Below are 14,369 nucleotides of genomic sequence, written 5' to 3'. Positions count from 1 at the left end.
ATACCTTGCATACGCCCAGAGTTCCTTTGGTGGACAGAGGCCTGCCACTAAAACAAGGGACTACCTTTCACACCACCCCCCTGCCACCCAAACCCTAACAACAGATGCATCAGACTATGCATGGGGGGCACATCTGGCAGGGAAGTGCATTCAGGGCAAATGGAACCCAAGTCAAATGCACCTGAATATCACTCAAAAATAAATGTTAGCAATACAGAATGCTTTGACAGCCTTCAAGGACCACATTTTTTCCAGGACAACTAATGGTAAAGATGGACAACACCACTGTTATGTGGTACATAAACAAGCAGGGGGGCATACATTCTTACCCCCTCTGCATTGTGGAACACAGCCTTGAGCTACCAGGTGCACCTACAAGCTCAATTCCTGCCAGAAAAGTTAAATACACTGGCAGATGGACTAAACAGAAACCTTATGGACCCACACAATTGGAAACTGGAACCAAGGATTTTCAAAATGTTGACAAGCAAATGGGGGAGCCCAGATATAGACCTGTTTGCCTCTCCCCAGAACTACCAATTGGACAAGTTTTGCACAAGGACTTCTCACAAACAAGCCTGGAAAGTGGATGCTCTGTCCTTCAGCTGGAAAAACATATCAGTCTATGCCTTCCCCCCTCTGCCTCTGCTCTCCAAAGTACTACTAAAAGTCAAACAGGACAAACCAAGGATGATTTTGATTGCTCCAGACTTGCCACGCCAACACTGGTACCCCCTCCTGCACACTGTGTCATGGTTATCCCCATGGCACCTGCCTCAGAATCCTTCACTGTTGTCTTTTTAGCAGAACCAGATTCTGCACCCTCAGTTTCTAACACTGAACCTTGCAGCCTGGCTAATTACATAATCTCTCATTTACCATCCCTCAGTAAACCTATGATGGATATTATTTTATAGGCAAGGAGGCCTAGCACTAGAAAATCCTATGCTGAAAAATGGAAAAGATTCTGTGCCTGGAACCAGTCTCAAGGGATGGGCACAGCAAAGCCCAATTTTGCAATACTTAACTGAGATGCTTCACAAGGGCCTGTCTTTTTCCTCCATCAAAATCCATGCCTCAGCCATTTCAGCTCATTATAACACAGAACCCCACTCCTCTTCTCTCTTCCACTGCTCAAGCAATTCCTCAGAGAGGCCTAAAATTTAAGACCACCCAGGAGAGCTCCAACCCCAGCCTGGGACCTTAACTTTGTTTTGGAGAAACTCACTCTACCTCTTTTCGAACCAGCTACTACTGCAGACCAAAAATTGCTTTCTTGGAAAACAGCTTTCCTTTTAGCAATCACTTCAGCTAGAAGGGTATCTGAATTATAGGCTCTTATGGCAGTGGAGCCTTACATCATCCTTCATGTGGACAGGGTGTCCCTCAGAACTAATCCATCCTTCATGCCCAAGGTGATGTCCAGTGTGGCTTGTAATCAGTCAATTTGTTTGCCAACTTTCTTTCCCAATCCGCACATAAAAGGAGAATGGATATTGCATTCCTTAGATGTGCACAGACAACTCAGATTCTACTTGGACAGGACTAAACCTCAAAGGAAATCTGAACAACTGCTGGTAGCATTTGCTGCAGTGGCAGAGGGGAAGGCTATTTCAAAGCAAACTATTTCTAAATGGATAGGCCATTGCATTAATTTCTGCTATAAGCACCATGGAAAACTTATGCCCCAGGGGATCAGACCTCACTCCACCAGGGCTGCATCTACCTCTACAGCCTTTCTCAGAGGCATCCCTACCAGGGACATCCTAGAAGCTGCTACCTGGAGTTCGTACATACTTTCACGAAGCATTACCATTTGCCAATTTTCTCTAAATCCAGAGCTGGCTTTGCCACTGCAGTCTTGCAGGGCCTTATAGCTGGTCCTAATGATATCTAAATTCCTCCTCCCATTCTTAGCTTTGGGAATCTACCCAAATGCGATGACTGCAACAGTGAAACACAAAGAACATAGTACAGTTGTGTACACTTACCATAAATGTAGATGTTCGAGTGTATTCACTGTTGCAGTCCTGGCTACCCTCCCTCCAGCCCTCTAACTTCTTTTTTCTATAACTCTACTTTCCTTTACTATGCTTAAAAGCCTTTTTGGTTCATAGGTAGGTACTAGGCTTTCGGCCCTGGGGCCTATACAAGTCCAGCCGAAAAGGTACCCTGGCTTTTGCCACCCAAGAAAATTATTTTCCTGTGCCACTGTCGAGCAGAGCCACAGAGGTGATCCCCGGGGTGAATTTCCTATTTCCCATCCAATCATCAAGATTTTTCTTGAAGAGTGCTAATGAGGAGCTTTGTTTGATATAGATAGGTAGTTTATTCCAGGGTATGGGAAGTCTCTGGGACAGGAATCTATCCCTCTGGCATATTCTGTTTATTGTGGTGACAAGGTTTAGGTACCTAGAGCGTGTAGCTCGGAGGGATTGGGATTTTTTTAAGTGGGGAATGTCCAACAGCTCTGGGTTTGACATAGCTTTGTATGTTAGGCAGAGATCACCTCTGAGTAGGAGATATGCGACGGAGTAAAGCTGGAGATCTGAAGTAGGGACTTCATTTGTCAGCAACCTTTGGGTCTTGGATCCGACATTGGATCCGAGCCAGCAACTTATTTTACAGCTTATGGATCTGAGCTCCTAGCTCCTCCCCTCACCCATAATCCCCTGCCAACCCCAAATAACCTCAGATCTAGTTTGCCGCTCTTAGACGAGACAGCTGGATTTTGAGCTCCTGGCGATTTACCAGATAAGTGTTCAAAACTTGTCAAGTTAGACATCTTTTTGGGTTAGTTAAACAGTGTGTGTGATTTAGGTTCCCTTTTTGCTAATTTTCTTTAATTTTTAGTGTAATCCCTCCCCTTGCTGGTTCGTAGAGTGTGTGTGTGTGTGTTTTGCTTGTGTTTTTGGTTCCTAGTGTGATTGTGTAGTTTACTTTATTTTTTACCATGTCAGAGGCCCCAAAACCCATTTTTTCTAAGCACACCGAGTGTGGCCATAAGCTTTCTCCGGCGGATGGCCACACTCGGTGTGTTCGGTGCCTTGGGGTTGAACACCTGTCCTCTGCGTGTTCCATTTATGTGGCATTCAACCCCAGGGCACTGAAAGAATGGAGTTCGAAGCTGATCCTGGCAGGACTTTTGCCCCCGGATTCGGCTTCGGCCTCCGTTACTCCCGTGGCACCTGCTCAGCCTTCGGTGGTGGCCACTCTTGCCCCCCTTCCCCCGGCCGGGATTCAAACTCCCACTAAGGCGCCGGAGGACAGGGAGGCCAGGAGGGAGAAAAGGAGGGAGAAGCACCACAAGCGGCGGGCTGAGTCCTCCGCTTCACCCCCCCCCCCAGCTAAGCGGGCTTCTCCCTCCACGGCTTCCAGGTCCCCTCCTCCTCGGCTCCATTTCCCTTGCTTTTCCCCGGGACCCGAGGAGGAGGAGACCCGATCTCCGTCGAGGTCATTGAGGTGGCATTCCAGGCCCGCCTCGGTGGCCTCATCGAGATCCACTTACAGCCTTTCTGACGCAGACTTGGACCGGATGATGAGAAGGTTCATCCAGGCCCAGCTGCAGATGGGAGTGCTCTTACCCCCCCCCCCCCTTCGGGAGGGAGCTCGACACCTTTTTTTGCCCTGATAGCTCCTTCTCCGACCAGCTTCCCGGGTTCGGAGCACTCGGAGCCAGGCAGCATTGGAGCTGGGGGTGGGTCAGCGCCGACAGTACTGGGAACTTCGGATCTGACCCTGCCCTCGAGTCTGTTGGGTCCTTCATCAGATCCGACCTCTCGGAGCCGTGGGCCGAGCTTCGGATCCAAGGCTTTCAGTGTGCCTTTAGCTCCATCCAGGTCGGAGCACACGGGTCCTTCGGATCCGACGGCCTCAGCACTGGTTCCGATCCCTTCATCGGATCCGAGTGGGAGTCAGCTTTCAGACCCCAGGGAGAGCGGCTCCCCCTCGGCCTTCGATGTAGTGGAGAGGGCTCTGTCGAGAGCATCAGGACCCCTGGTCCTTGCTTCGGCTCCACCCTGCACTCCCTCTCTGCTGGGTCAGGCTTCCATCACTCCGGCCACAGGGACAGCCTGCTTCGATGTCCCAGGTTGTTCCTTTGGAACAGGATATTGCTGGTGAGACCTCCTTGGACAGTCCCCCTGAGGATGTGCCTCGCAAGCATAAGTGTAACAGGAGACACATGGACTCCCCCGAGTCTTTAACAGAGGACACAGCCTTGGATGAATGGAAAGGCTCCCCAAGGTCACCCCCCGAGGATGTCTCCTTTGGAGACATCATGGAAATGCTTAGGATCGGGGGGGGGGGTCTGCCCCCAAGGCTTCCTCCAATGAGTCCGTGTTCCTGGAGGCATTCGAAGCAGGCCCATCTACCTCTTGGGTGCCCCCTCCGGCTGACCCTCTGGTGGACCTTATCACCACCTGGGCATGGAAGGAGCCAGACACTGTGGAGCCAGTCCCCAAATGCCCAGATAGAATTTTGAGTCCCCCTGCAGACCGGTCCCACTGGAGCAAGGGTCCCCCCCGTAGATGCCATGCTGATGGCGGCAGCCACTAAGAGGGAACTTGCTCAGGAGAGCCCCTCGGTCCATCCACTGAGCAAGGAGTCCCACTTGATGGATCACCTCAGGAAGTGGGTATTTAGTTCAGCGACCTTCTCAGTAAGGTCCCTGAACTACATGGCACATATCATCAGGATGCAGCGAGATCTTATTAAAGAATATGCTGCTTCCCCCCCAGTGTCCATGTCGGCGGAGGACAAGCAGTTGTACTCCAATCGTATGGTCACTCTAAGATCTATTTCAAATACCTCTATGTGGCTTTTGTCCCACGCCACAGAGGGAGCTGCTAGAGCCAGTGGAGCGGGTCTAGTTATGAGACGTCAGGCCTGGCTCCGACATTGTGACTTCATGGAGCCCTTTAAGGCGTCCTTTGCGAATGCCCCCTTTGATGGTTCTGCCTTGTTTGGCAAGACCATTCATGAGACACTTGTCCAGAGCGAAAAGGACGGGAAGACATTGTCTGCCATCGGAGCCTGCTTCTCTGCTCCCCAGACGTCCTTCTCCAGGAACCAAAAGGGGCAGAAGAAGATGTGGTTCCGGAAATTGCAACATTCCCAACCTGCTCTGGACAACCAGTCCTTTTGTGGCAGAGGAGGACAGGGAGGATGCTGCCTTAGAGGTGCTAGCTGTTCGACAGTCAAGGTACAATTGGCAGCCATTTCCCTTTACCATGTGGGACATGAGACAGGTCCTTTGATGACAGCAAAACTATGCAAAACCTTCCTCAAGGGTACTTTTCTGCTCAGGTCCCCTATCAAGGAAGCTGTACCCCCTTGGGATCTATCACTAGTTCTTCAAGCCTTGACTGCCCCTCCCTTTGAACCAGCTGCCTCAGCCGAACTTAAATATCTGTCTTGGAAAACAGCGTTCCTTGTAGCCATCACTTCAGTGAAAAGAGTTTCCGAACTTCAGGCCCTTTCTGTGAAACCTCCCTACTTGATCTTTCATCAGGATAGAGTGTACCTCAGGATCAATTCCTCCTTTCTCCCTAAGGTGGCTTCAAAAACCAATATCAATCAGTCCATCAACCTACCAGTTTTCTTTCCTAAGTACCAGAATAAAGGAGAATACAAGCTGCATTCCTTAGATGTGCACAGGCAACTGCGCTTCTATATTCATAGGACTGCTGGTCACAGACAGTCCGATCAGTTGTTCATTTCCTTTGCCAAATTCAATTTGGATAAAGCTGTTTCTAAGGTCACCTTATCATGTTGGATTTCTCAGTGTATTCTTCTAGCCTATGACACTTCTGGGAGGCTCGTACCTCAGGGAGTCCATGCACATTCCACTCGTTCCATATCTACTTCTGCTGCCTTTAGATCTAGAGTTCCTTTGGATGATATTTGCTCCACAGCCACTTGGGCCTCATCGCATACCTTTATCAACCATTATAAACTGGATGTTATTTCCAGAGGGAGAGCATCCTTTGGCTCCGCAGTGCTCTGGAACATCCTTCCACGATAGCCGCCCAAGATTTAGGTAGCTGGGGGACTCTGTCCCAAAGGTTGCTGACAAATGAAGTCCCTACTTCAGATTAAGAAGTTATGTACTCACCATAACGTTCCATCTGAGTAGGTGACTTCATTTGTCTGCAACCATCCCCCCTCCTTCCCCCAGCCTTCAGAAGTTAGTTCTTGGATGTCTTTCCTTGATCCCTGTCGGGACACCTTTTACTTAAGGTATTTGTAGAAGGGCAAACTTGATCTGAGGTCATTTGGGGTTGGCAGGGGATTATGGATGAGAGGAGGAGCTAGGAGCTCAGATCCATAAGCTGTAAAATAAGTTGCTGGCTCGGATCTGATGTCGGATCCAAGACCCAAAGGTTGCAGACAAATGAAGTCACCTACTCAGATGGAACCTTATGGTGAGTACATAACTTCTTATTTTTTGAGACGGTCTGCGTAGGGCATCTGTTTGAGGCCGGTAAGCCTGTGTATTTACTTTTTTGTTGGAGGTATTTCATTGTACTTTTGTATTTAATTGCTCCCCATTAGGGGGGCACCTGACATCTGGGGCAAGAAAAACTGATGTAATGGTGTTGGCTGCATGTTTTATACCCCTGACAGACTGATGTCTTGGAAGAAGGGACAGCAACTGATGCAGGACCCAAGACTTTGTTAATCAGGCTGACTGAGGGCTACCTGCAAACAGATAACGCAAATTTAATGACTGCAGCAGTGAATACACTCAAACATCTACATTTATGGTGAGTGTACACAACTGTACTTTTTAATTCCAGAGCTTTAATTAATCAGAAGAACAAGTTAGATGTTCATCGTGTTTCACTGTTGCAGTCTTTACACTTGGGTTATCCTGCTGGCAGGCTACCCGCAGTCGGCCTGAATTCCAAAGTCTTGGCCCGGCATCGGTTGCTGTTGCCTCTTACCTGACGTCAGTGCGCCAGGGGTATAAAAGATACAGCCGATGCCATTTTCTTCAGTCTTTCTTGCTGAGCGGTGCCCAAAGCAAAAGCAGTTCGCAAGTGCCAGTCGGCTGACTCCTTTTTGTGTTTGAATTTCAGATCCGAAGTCTTCATTTAAAGCTAAGTACCCCTTTGGGGAAACTTTTTTCTTGCTCCAGACCGATGTCAGAAAAAGTTAATAATTGTATTTCTTGTGGGAAGCAAATACCTCATAAGGACTTCCATTCTTATTGTATTCCTTGCCTAGGCCCTGATCACGACGTTGCTAATTGTAGGTTTTGTGCTAGATTTACCCAATGCACTGTTAAGCATCGGCACGATTTTGCATTTCACTGCTTTGGCCGAAGATTTAATTACACGGTGTCATCGGATAGCCATCCGACTACCGCAATTCACAAGAAATGCAAGGAAAAGGACAGGCATCCGAGGTCCAAAACTGATGGCAAGGCTTTTTCTAAGCCAGTCGCCAGTTCGCCGGTTCTCAGTGAGGTGCTTTCGCAGCCCCTGACGTGCGCTACCTCAGAGCCACAGGTCACTTCAGACTCCCACGTGGAGCCGACTAGGCCGCAGGAAGCTCAAGGTATTGGACACTCAGAAAATATCCCTTCAGATGGGTCCGAAGCCGCTGAGCAGGCATCAGCTTCTGAGGGTGTTTTCAGGCCTACACAGTTATATGTAAAACCGACTTCAGCTTCAGAGACAAAGACTAAAGCTCCACTAAAGACAAAGAAGCAAGTACAGCAATCCCATGGACAGGCCTCCATGCCTAAAAAACAGATGCTCAAAATGGCGAAGACCTAATTGCTTTGATCAGGGGTTCCCATCCCCCTCCTGATAAGAGGTCTAGGCAAGAGACAGAATAGGAATCTTCAGATCAGGTTTCCATTTCCTCTGATTCCTCTTCTGAACAAGAATACTCTCTTCCTCCCTATGAGGATTGTGATGCTGAAAAATCTATCCCTTCAGCCTCTCCTCCTGAGGATTATTCTTTTGGGGAAACCCTGCATACCACGAGGGAGCATTTCCACTGGGAGAGCCAAGATTATTCAGAATCAAAGAAAAGGCTCAGCGACTTCTTTTTACTACCTCAGCACAGGCCCCTTGCTATCCCGTCTGTTTTAGACTTTGTAGATGATGTATTTTCAGAGTCCGGCCTGTTTCCAGACTCTTTATCTCCAGCACCTGTTAAGCCAGACAGATACTGCAGGGTTCCAGATTCCCATAAATTTCTTTATAAAAACCCTGCTGCTGACCCAGAAACTACATCTCAGGGTCCCAAAGGGGTCAAGGCTTCCACTGCAAAAAACCCTATCCCCTCTGATAGGGATTCAAGGGCACTGGACAGATGGGGGAAAAAAGATTTACACTTCTGCTACCTTGGCTGTAAGAGCTTCAAATTGTCAGTTTTATATGCTTAAATATCAACAATACTTAATGTCACTGCTTAAACAGAAAATGTTAACAAATTCTGAATGTGCAGAAAACAAAGAAGTGCAGGATTTATTGCATGCAGCTGAACAAGTGGGAAAGCATACTTTGCAATGTGGTTTTGACTCTCTGGAGGCCTCCTGCAGGGCTGCTGTTACAGGTACTGTCATTAGGAGGCATGCTTGTTTAAAGGAACAGAATCTGCCTGATCATGTTAAAGCAAAATTATTAGATGCTCCACTACAGCATGATACTTTGTTTGGTGTTAAGGCAGAAGAGGTGTTGAAGAAAATGGAGGACAAAGCGAAGTCTATGCAGACAGTTAAGGATTTCTTACAGGTACAGCCACCCAGATTTAGCAGGAACTGGCCTTCAAAGAAATGGTCCTTTCCAGTGTCAGACAGGCCACAAAGAGGCAGATACAGATGCCCCAGAGGCAAATCCCAGCCCCAATGATCATACAGGTCTAAACAATGGGGTGCTTCTACCTCCAAAAGTGGAGAAGACAAAAATCAGCCATACAGAAAGTCCCAATGACTTTCCTCTGCCAGCACCAAGCACTTATCTTTTGGCAGCCCCCTTAGGGGGAAAAATAGCACTTTTTTCACAAAATTGGCACATGATCACCCAGGACAAATGGGTCTTGAATATAGTGTCACAGGGCTACAGGTTCCACTTTCACACCCTGCCAAGGGCAAAAGGTATGCCAGACCTGCCACACAATCAATGGGCAGAGGCACAAAAACAAGTTTCATCTCTCATGGACATGAGGGCCATTCAGTGAGTGCCACAGCAAAAGCAGGGACAAGGATTTTACTCAAGACTTTTCTTGTTACCCAGAAAGGACAAAGCCTGGAGACCAATACTCGACCTGTCTGTTCTAAACACATTTCTAGACATTCCAAAATTCAAAATGCTAACTCTGCAGCAGCTTCTGCCCATGCTGGGCAAGAAGGTTTGGCTTGTAACATTGGACCAAAAAGAGGCATACCTGCATGTCCCAATCAGACAATCTTGCAGAAGATACCTCAGATTCATAGCTGGCTCAATGCAGTACCAATTCTCTGCACTGCCCTTTGGCTTATCTACTGCACCCAGGGTCTTCACAAAATGCCTGACACCAGTAATTGCATTTTGCAGACAAAGAGGAATACAAATATACCCTTACTTAGATGACTGCCTTATTCAAGCAGAGAACAAGGACATTCTACTGAAGCATCTGGCGTTTGTAAAAAGATAACTTATTTGCCTAGGGTACAGTGTAAACAAAAGAAATCAAAACTAGTACCCTCTCAAGAGATAATATTCCTGGGTGCAAGCTTAAAGACAACTGCCCAGATGGCTTATCTCATGCCAGACAAAGGCAACTGACTACTTATTTAAAAATGTTGGCAACAAAGACCCAGTTATCTGCAAGAAAAATTCTGCAAGCTTTGGGCTTCATGGCATCCTGCATTCTGCCAATTCCACATGCAAGACTGCATATGAGGAAACTACAATGGTATCTAAAATGTGTTTGGACTCAACATTGCCACAGCCTGGAAACATTAATTACCCTCATTCCCTGCCTGCAACATGAGTTTCGATGATGGGCACAGGCATGTCACCACAACAGGGGACAGCCATTCACTATACCCCCAGCCAGGCAGACATTGACAACAGATGCATCAGATTATGCCTGGGGGCACACATGGCAGGAAGATGTATTCAGGGCACATGGTCCACAAGCCAAATGCATCTACATATCAATCAGAAAGAGATGCTAGCTGTTCAAAATGCCCTGACAGCCTTCAAGGATCTACTTCATCCAGGACAACTTCTGATAAAGACGGACAATACTACAGTCATGTGGTACATAAACAAACAGGGAGGCAAACATTCCTACCCCCTTTGCAGACTAGCCATGACTTTGTGGGACACAGCATTGACTTACCAAGTACATCTGCAAGCACAATTCCTGCCAGGAAAGATAAATACTCTTGCAGACGAACTAAGCAGAAACCTCATGGATCTCCATGAGTGGAAATTGGATCCACAAGTCTTCAACATGATTACAAGGAATTGGGGATGCCCAGACATAGATCTTTTTGCCTCCCCTCACAACTGCCAACTACAGAGATTCTGCACAAGGACTTATCACAAGCAAGCATGGAAAGTGGATGCTCTATCATTCAGCTGGAAAACCCTTACAGTATATGCCTTTCCTCCACTGCCTCTCCTCCCCAAGGTACTCCTAAAGGTCAGACAAGAGAAGCCAAAGATGATACTGATTTCCCCAGACTGGCCCCACCAGCACTGGTACCCAATCCTAAGGAACTTGACTCAATGCCCAGCATGGACATTACCTCAAATTCCTCACTTACTGACTCAACACAACAATCAGATCCTGCACAGCCAACTCAGAACCTTAAATCTGGCAGCATGGCGGATAATGTAGCTTTTCAAAACACACCTCTCTGTAAAGCGGTGATGAATGTTATTTTCGAGGCCAGGAGGCCCAGTGCCAGAAAATCTTATGCAGAAAAATGGAAAAGATTCTGTGTTTGGAACCAGGCACAAGGAATGGACATGATTGTACCAAATGTCCCTCAGATTTTGCAATATTTAACTGAGATGCTGGACAAAGGCCTATCCTTTTCATCAATTAAGATTCATGCCTCTGCCATTTCAGCTCATTACAATACAGAGTCACCTATTTTTTCTCATCCTTTATTAAGGCAGTACCTCAGAGGAGCTAAAAACTTACAGCCTTAAAGGATATCACCAATACCTGCATGGGACCTCAATTATGTCTTGGAAAAACTCACCCTGCCTCCTTTTGAGCCAGCCGCTACAGCTGATATAAATTTTTTATCATGGAAAACAGCTCTGCTCCTAGCAATAACCTCTGCAAGATGAGTCTCAGAGCTACAGGCACTCATGGCTGTGGAACCTTTTATTATTTTCCATCCAGATAGGGTTTCTCTAAGGACATACCCGACATTTATGCCTAAGGTAGCGTCCAGTGTGGCCCTCAACCAAACTATTCATTTGCCTACCTTTTATCCAAACCCACAGAATAAAGGTGAGAGACTTCTGCATTCTATGGACATACACAGACAGCTACGCTTCTACTTGGACAGAACCAAAGCCTTCAGAAAGACCGAGCAATTACTGGTAGCATATGCTGCAGGATCACAAGGAAAGGCGATCTCAAAGCAGACTATTTCAAAGTGGATAGGCCACTGCATTCGTTTCTGCTATTCACAACATGGCAAATCAGTGCCTAAGGGCATTAGGCCACATTCAACCAGAGCAGTAGCCACTTCAGCAGCCTTCCTCTGAGGAGAACCAACCAAAGACATTTTAGAGGCTGCAACCTGGAGTTCAGTGCATACTTTTACAAAGCACTATCACTTACCACTCTACTCTAAATCCAGGGCAGGTTTTGCCACTGCAGTGCTGCAGAGCCTCATAACCGCCCCTAATTCTATTTAGTTCCAGCCTCCCTACCTTAGCTTTGGGATTCAACCCAATTGTAATAACTGCAACAGTGAAACACGATGAACATAGTACAGTTGTGTACCTACGATAAATGTAGATGTTCGAGTGTATTCACTGTTGCAGTCCAGGTTACCCACCCACCATCCCCCTTATCTTTGCTGGACCTTACCTGTCCTTCTCTGTTCTATACAGCCTATGTGGTGTATTTGCTTGTAGATGAATGTAATATTTACCTTGGTGCATGCATGCTTTATTGACATATTTTTAGCCTACCCCTTTGGGGGTACCTGACATCTGGGGCAAGAAAAACTGAAGAAAATGGCGTCGGCTGCATCTTTTATACCCCTGGCGCACTGACGTCAGGGAGGAGGTGACAGCAATCGATGCCGGACCTAGACTTTGGAATTCAGGCCGACTGCGGGTAGCCTGCCAGCAGGATAACCCAATTGCAATGACTGCAACAGTGAATGCACTCAAACATCTACATTTATGTTACACAACTGTACTTTCCTTGTTTCAGCTCCAGCTTCTTTTTTCTTTTCTACCTTTTTTAATTTATATAATATGTTGTCCCTTTATATCTAGGGGTAGCAAACTCAATCTGAGGTATGTTAGGTTGAGTTCTTGGATCTGTTGACCTAGTAGAAGCAGCCAAGTCGAATCAGAGTCTTTGATCCGAACCCATCAGTTGAAGAAGAATAAAAGTGGACAACACAGGTGGAATGTTATGGTGAGTACATAACTTTTTTTTTTTTGTACCTCGACAAGTCAGAACTTTATCCCTGTATGCCACCTGGCTGAATTGTTATAAACTAACTTTTGAAATTTAGTAGTAGTTTCTTAAAGTTTTACTTTGCTAGACTTCTTGTTTATTTGATCCTCATTGCATCTTCTGTGTCAAGTTGTCCTTGATTCTATGCTGCTCTGTTCTGAATCATGATGGGTACCTCAAACTGAGTTCTCAGTAAGTTTGTCATGTGTAAAAGTTATTTCTTAAAGAAATTTTGTATTAATTTAGCATATATACAATATATACACAGAAAGGAAGAAATTCAACATCACACACCTGTTATATATACAATGTTAGGAATACATCAAGGTAATCTTATACAATTAACATATTAAAGTCTTGGTATTTCAATAGCAGCATTTCAAGGCTATCCCAACCACTAAAAATCTTAATGCATAAACGTTCTAGCAGTTAACTTTCCATCTGATGTTTAACTGTGCTGTTTACAAAACGTCACTCATGGAAAACTAATATGTTCATTGAATGTTAAGTAAGTTATATGTAACTTAAGTCTACCAGATGTTAGCAGGGCAGTTGACGTGTCCATTTTTCATTGAAGCAATGGTTCATCTTTGCTTACTGAACGAAAGCAGGTCTTATTAAAGCCATGGATCCTTGAAATTCCTGCTTTTCTGTGTGACCAGTTTCCTTCATTATAATAAAATGAGCCAGTACATGGACATAGGTTACTTCATAAATAAAATCATGAATCTTTATTAAAAGGAATAAGCTTTTTCACTTTCACATTTTTAATTGTATTCAAAGCAAGCAAGTTTATTAAAATATAAAATATTTAAATGGTCAGCTGATTTCCAATTAAATGAATTAGCTGTCAGTCAACTATGTTTAAAGTAAGTCATTATTTGCTGTTTTAGTATTACATAAAAAATGATGTATGTATATGTATGTGGGGTGTGTGTATCTATACATACGTCTGTGTGTGTATGTATATATATATATATATATATATATATATATATATATGTATATGTGTGTGTGTGTGTGTGTATATATATATATATATATATATATATATATATGTGTGTGTGTGTGTGTGTATATATATATATATATATATATATATATATATATATATATATATATTTATGTGTGTGTGTGTGTGTGTGTGTGTGTGTGTGTGTGTGTTTGTGTGTATGAGTATTTTATGCTTTAACAAATGTCTTCCTTTATAACACGAAAGCAAGCTTATACTGATTTTATCAAAAAGCCCATATTACTTTGAAAAGTTAAGGTAGAATTTCAATTTGTTTTCTTGAACTAATAAAAAAAATCATATGTTTGCCATTATATTTTATTGAGTATACACCACAAAACTTTATCTTCCTGCATCATCACATTCTAAAGCATGTTTCACCAAACACTTGTATCTTTTAATAAAGTTTATTGTTTTTAGCTGTGCAGTGATGTGCTTCTGTGTTCTTGCTTTCCCAGCAATGGGCCTCCCAAAACCAGCACATTTTCATGTTTACATTTCCTAATTACTTTTAAGGAATTTCAAAGAACTGTGAAACTCTGAAAAATATTACTAAACTATAGTATTATAAACTGAGTGAGGACACAGTCTGCATTTAATAGGATTCGGCTTAATTTGCGATATACATCCATAAAAACATGTCAAAAGTTTAAACAAAAATACTGAGCATTCTGAGCTAATGTACGTCAAA

General features: G+C 45.0%; 1 protein-coding gene across 6 annotated transcripts in view; it reads left to right on the top strand.

Moving 5' to 3' along the window:
* The window catches only part of LOC122791341, an 829,676-nt gene that overhangs the window by 357,611 nt on the left and 457,696 nt on the right, over positions 1–14,369 (top strand). Inside the window, exon 4 of one of the 6 annotated variants that reach the window (XM_044059059.1) lies at positions 12,480–12,618. The exons of the other annotated variants lie outside the window; for them this stretch is intronic. Coding sequence (XP_043914994.1) covers positions 12,480–12,499 — 20 coding nt within the window. The 3' untranslated portion in view covers positions 12,500–12,618. Of the gene's footprint in view, positions 1–12,479; positions 12,619–14,369 lie in introns of those variants that run through there. 6 annotated transcript variants of the gene reach the window in all.

This window comes from Protopterus annectens, chromosome 17.part0 (assembly GCF_019279795.1).
Source record: "Protopterus annectens isolate FY-2018-M chromosome 17.part0, PAN1.0, whole genome shotgun sequence".
In the NCBI taxonomy this organism is placed as follows: Eukaryota; Metazoa; Chordata; order Ceratodontiformes; family Protopteridae; genus Protopterus; species Protopterus annectens.
Note: the sequence above shows the minus strand (reverse complement) of the source record. Positions and strands in the feature narration are given on the sequence as shown.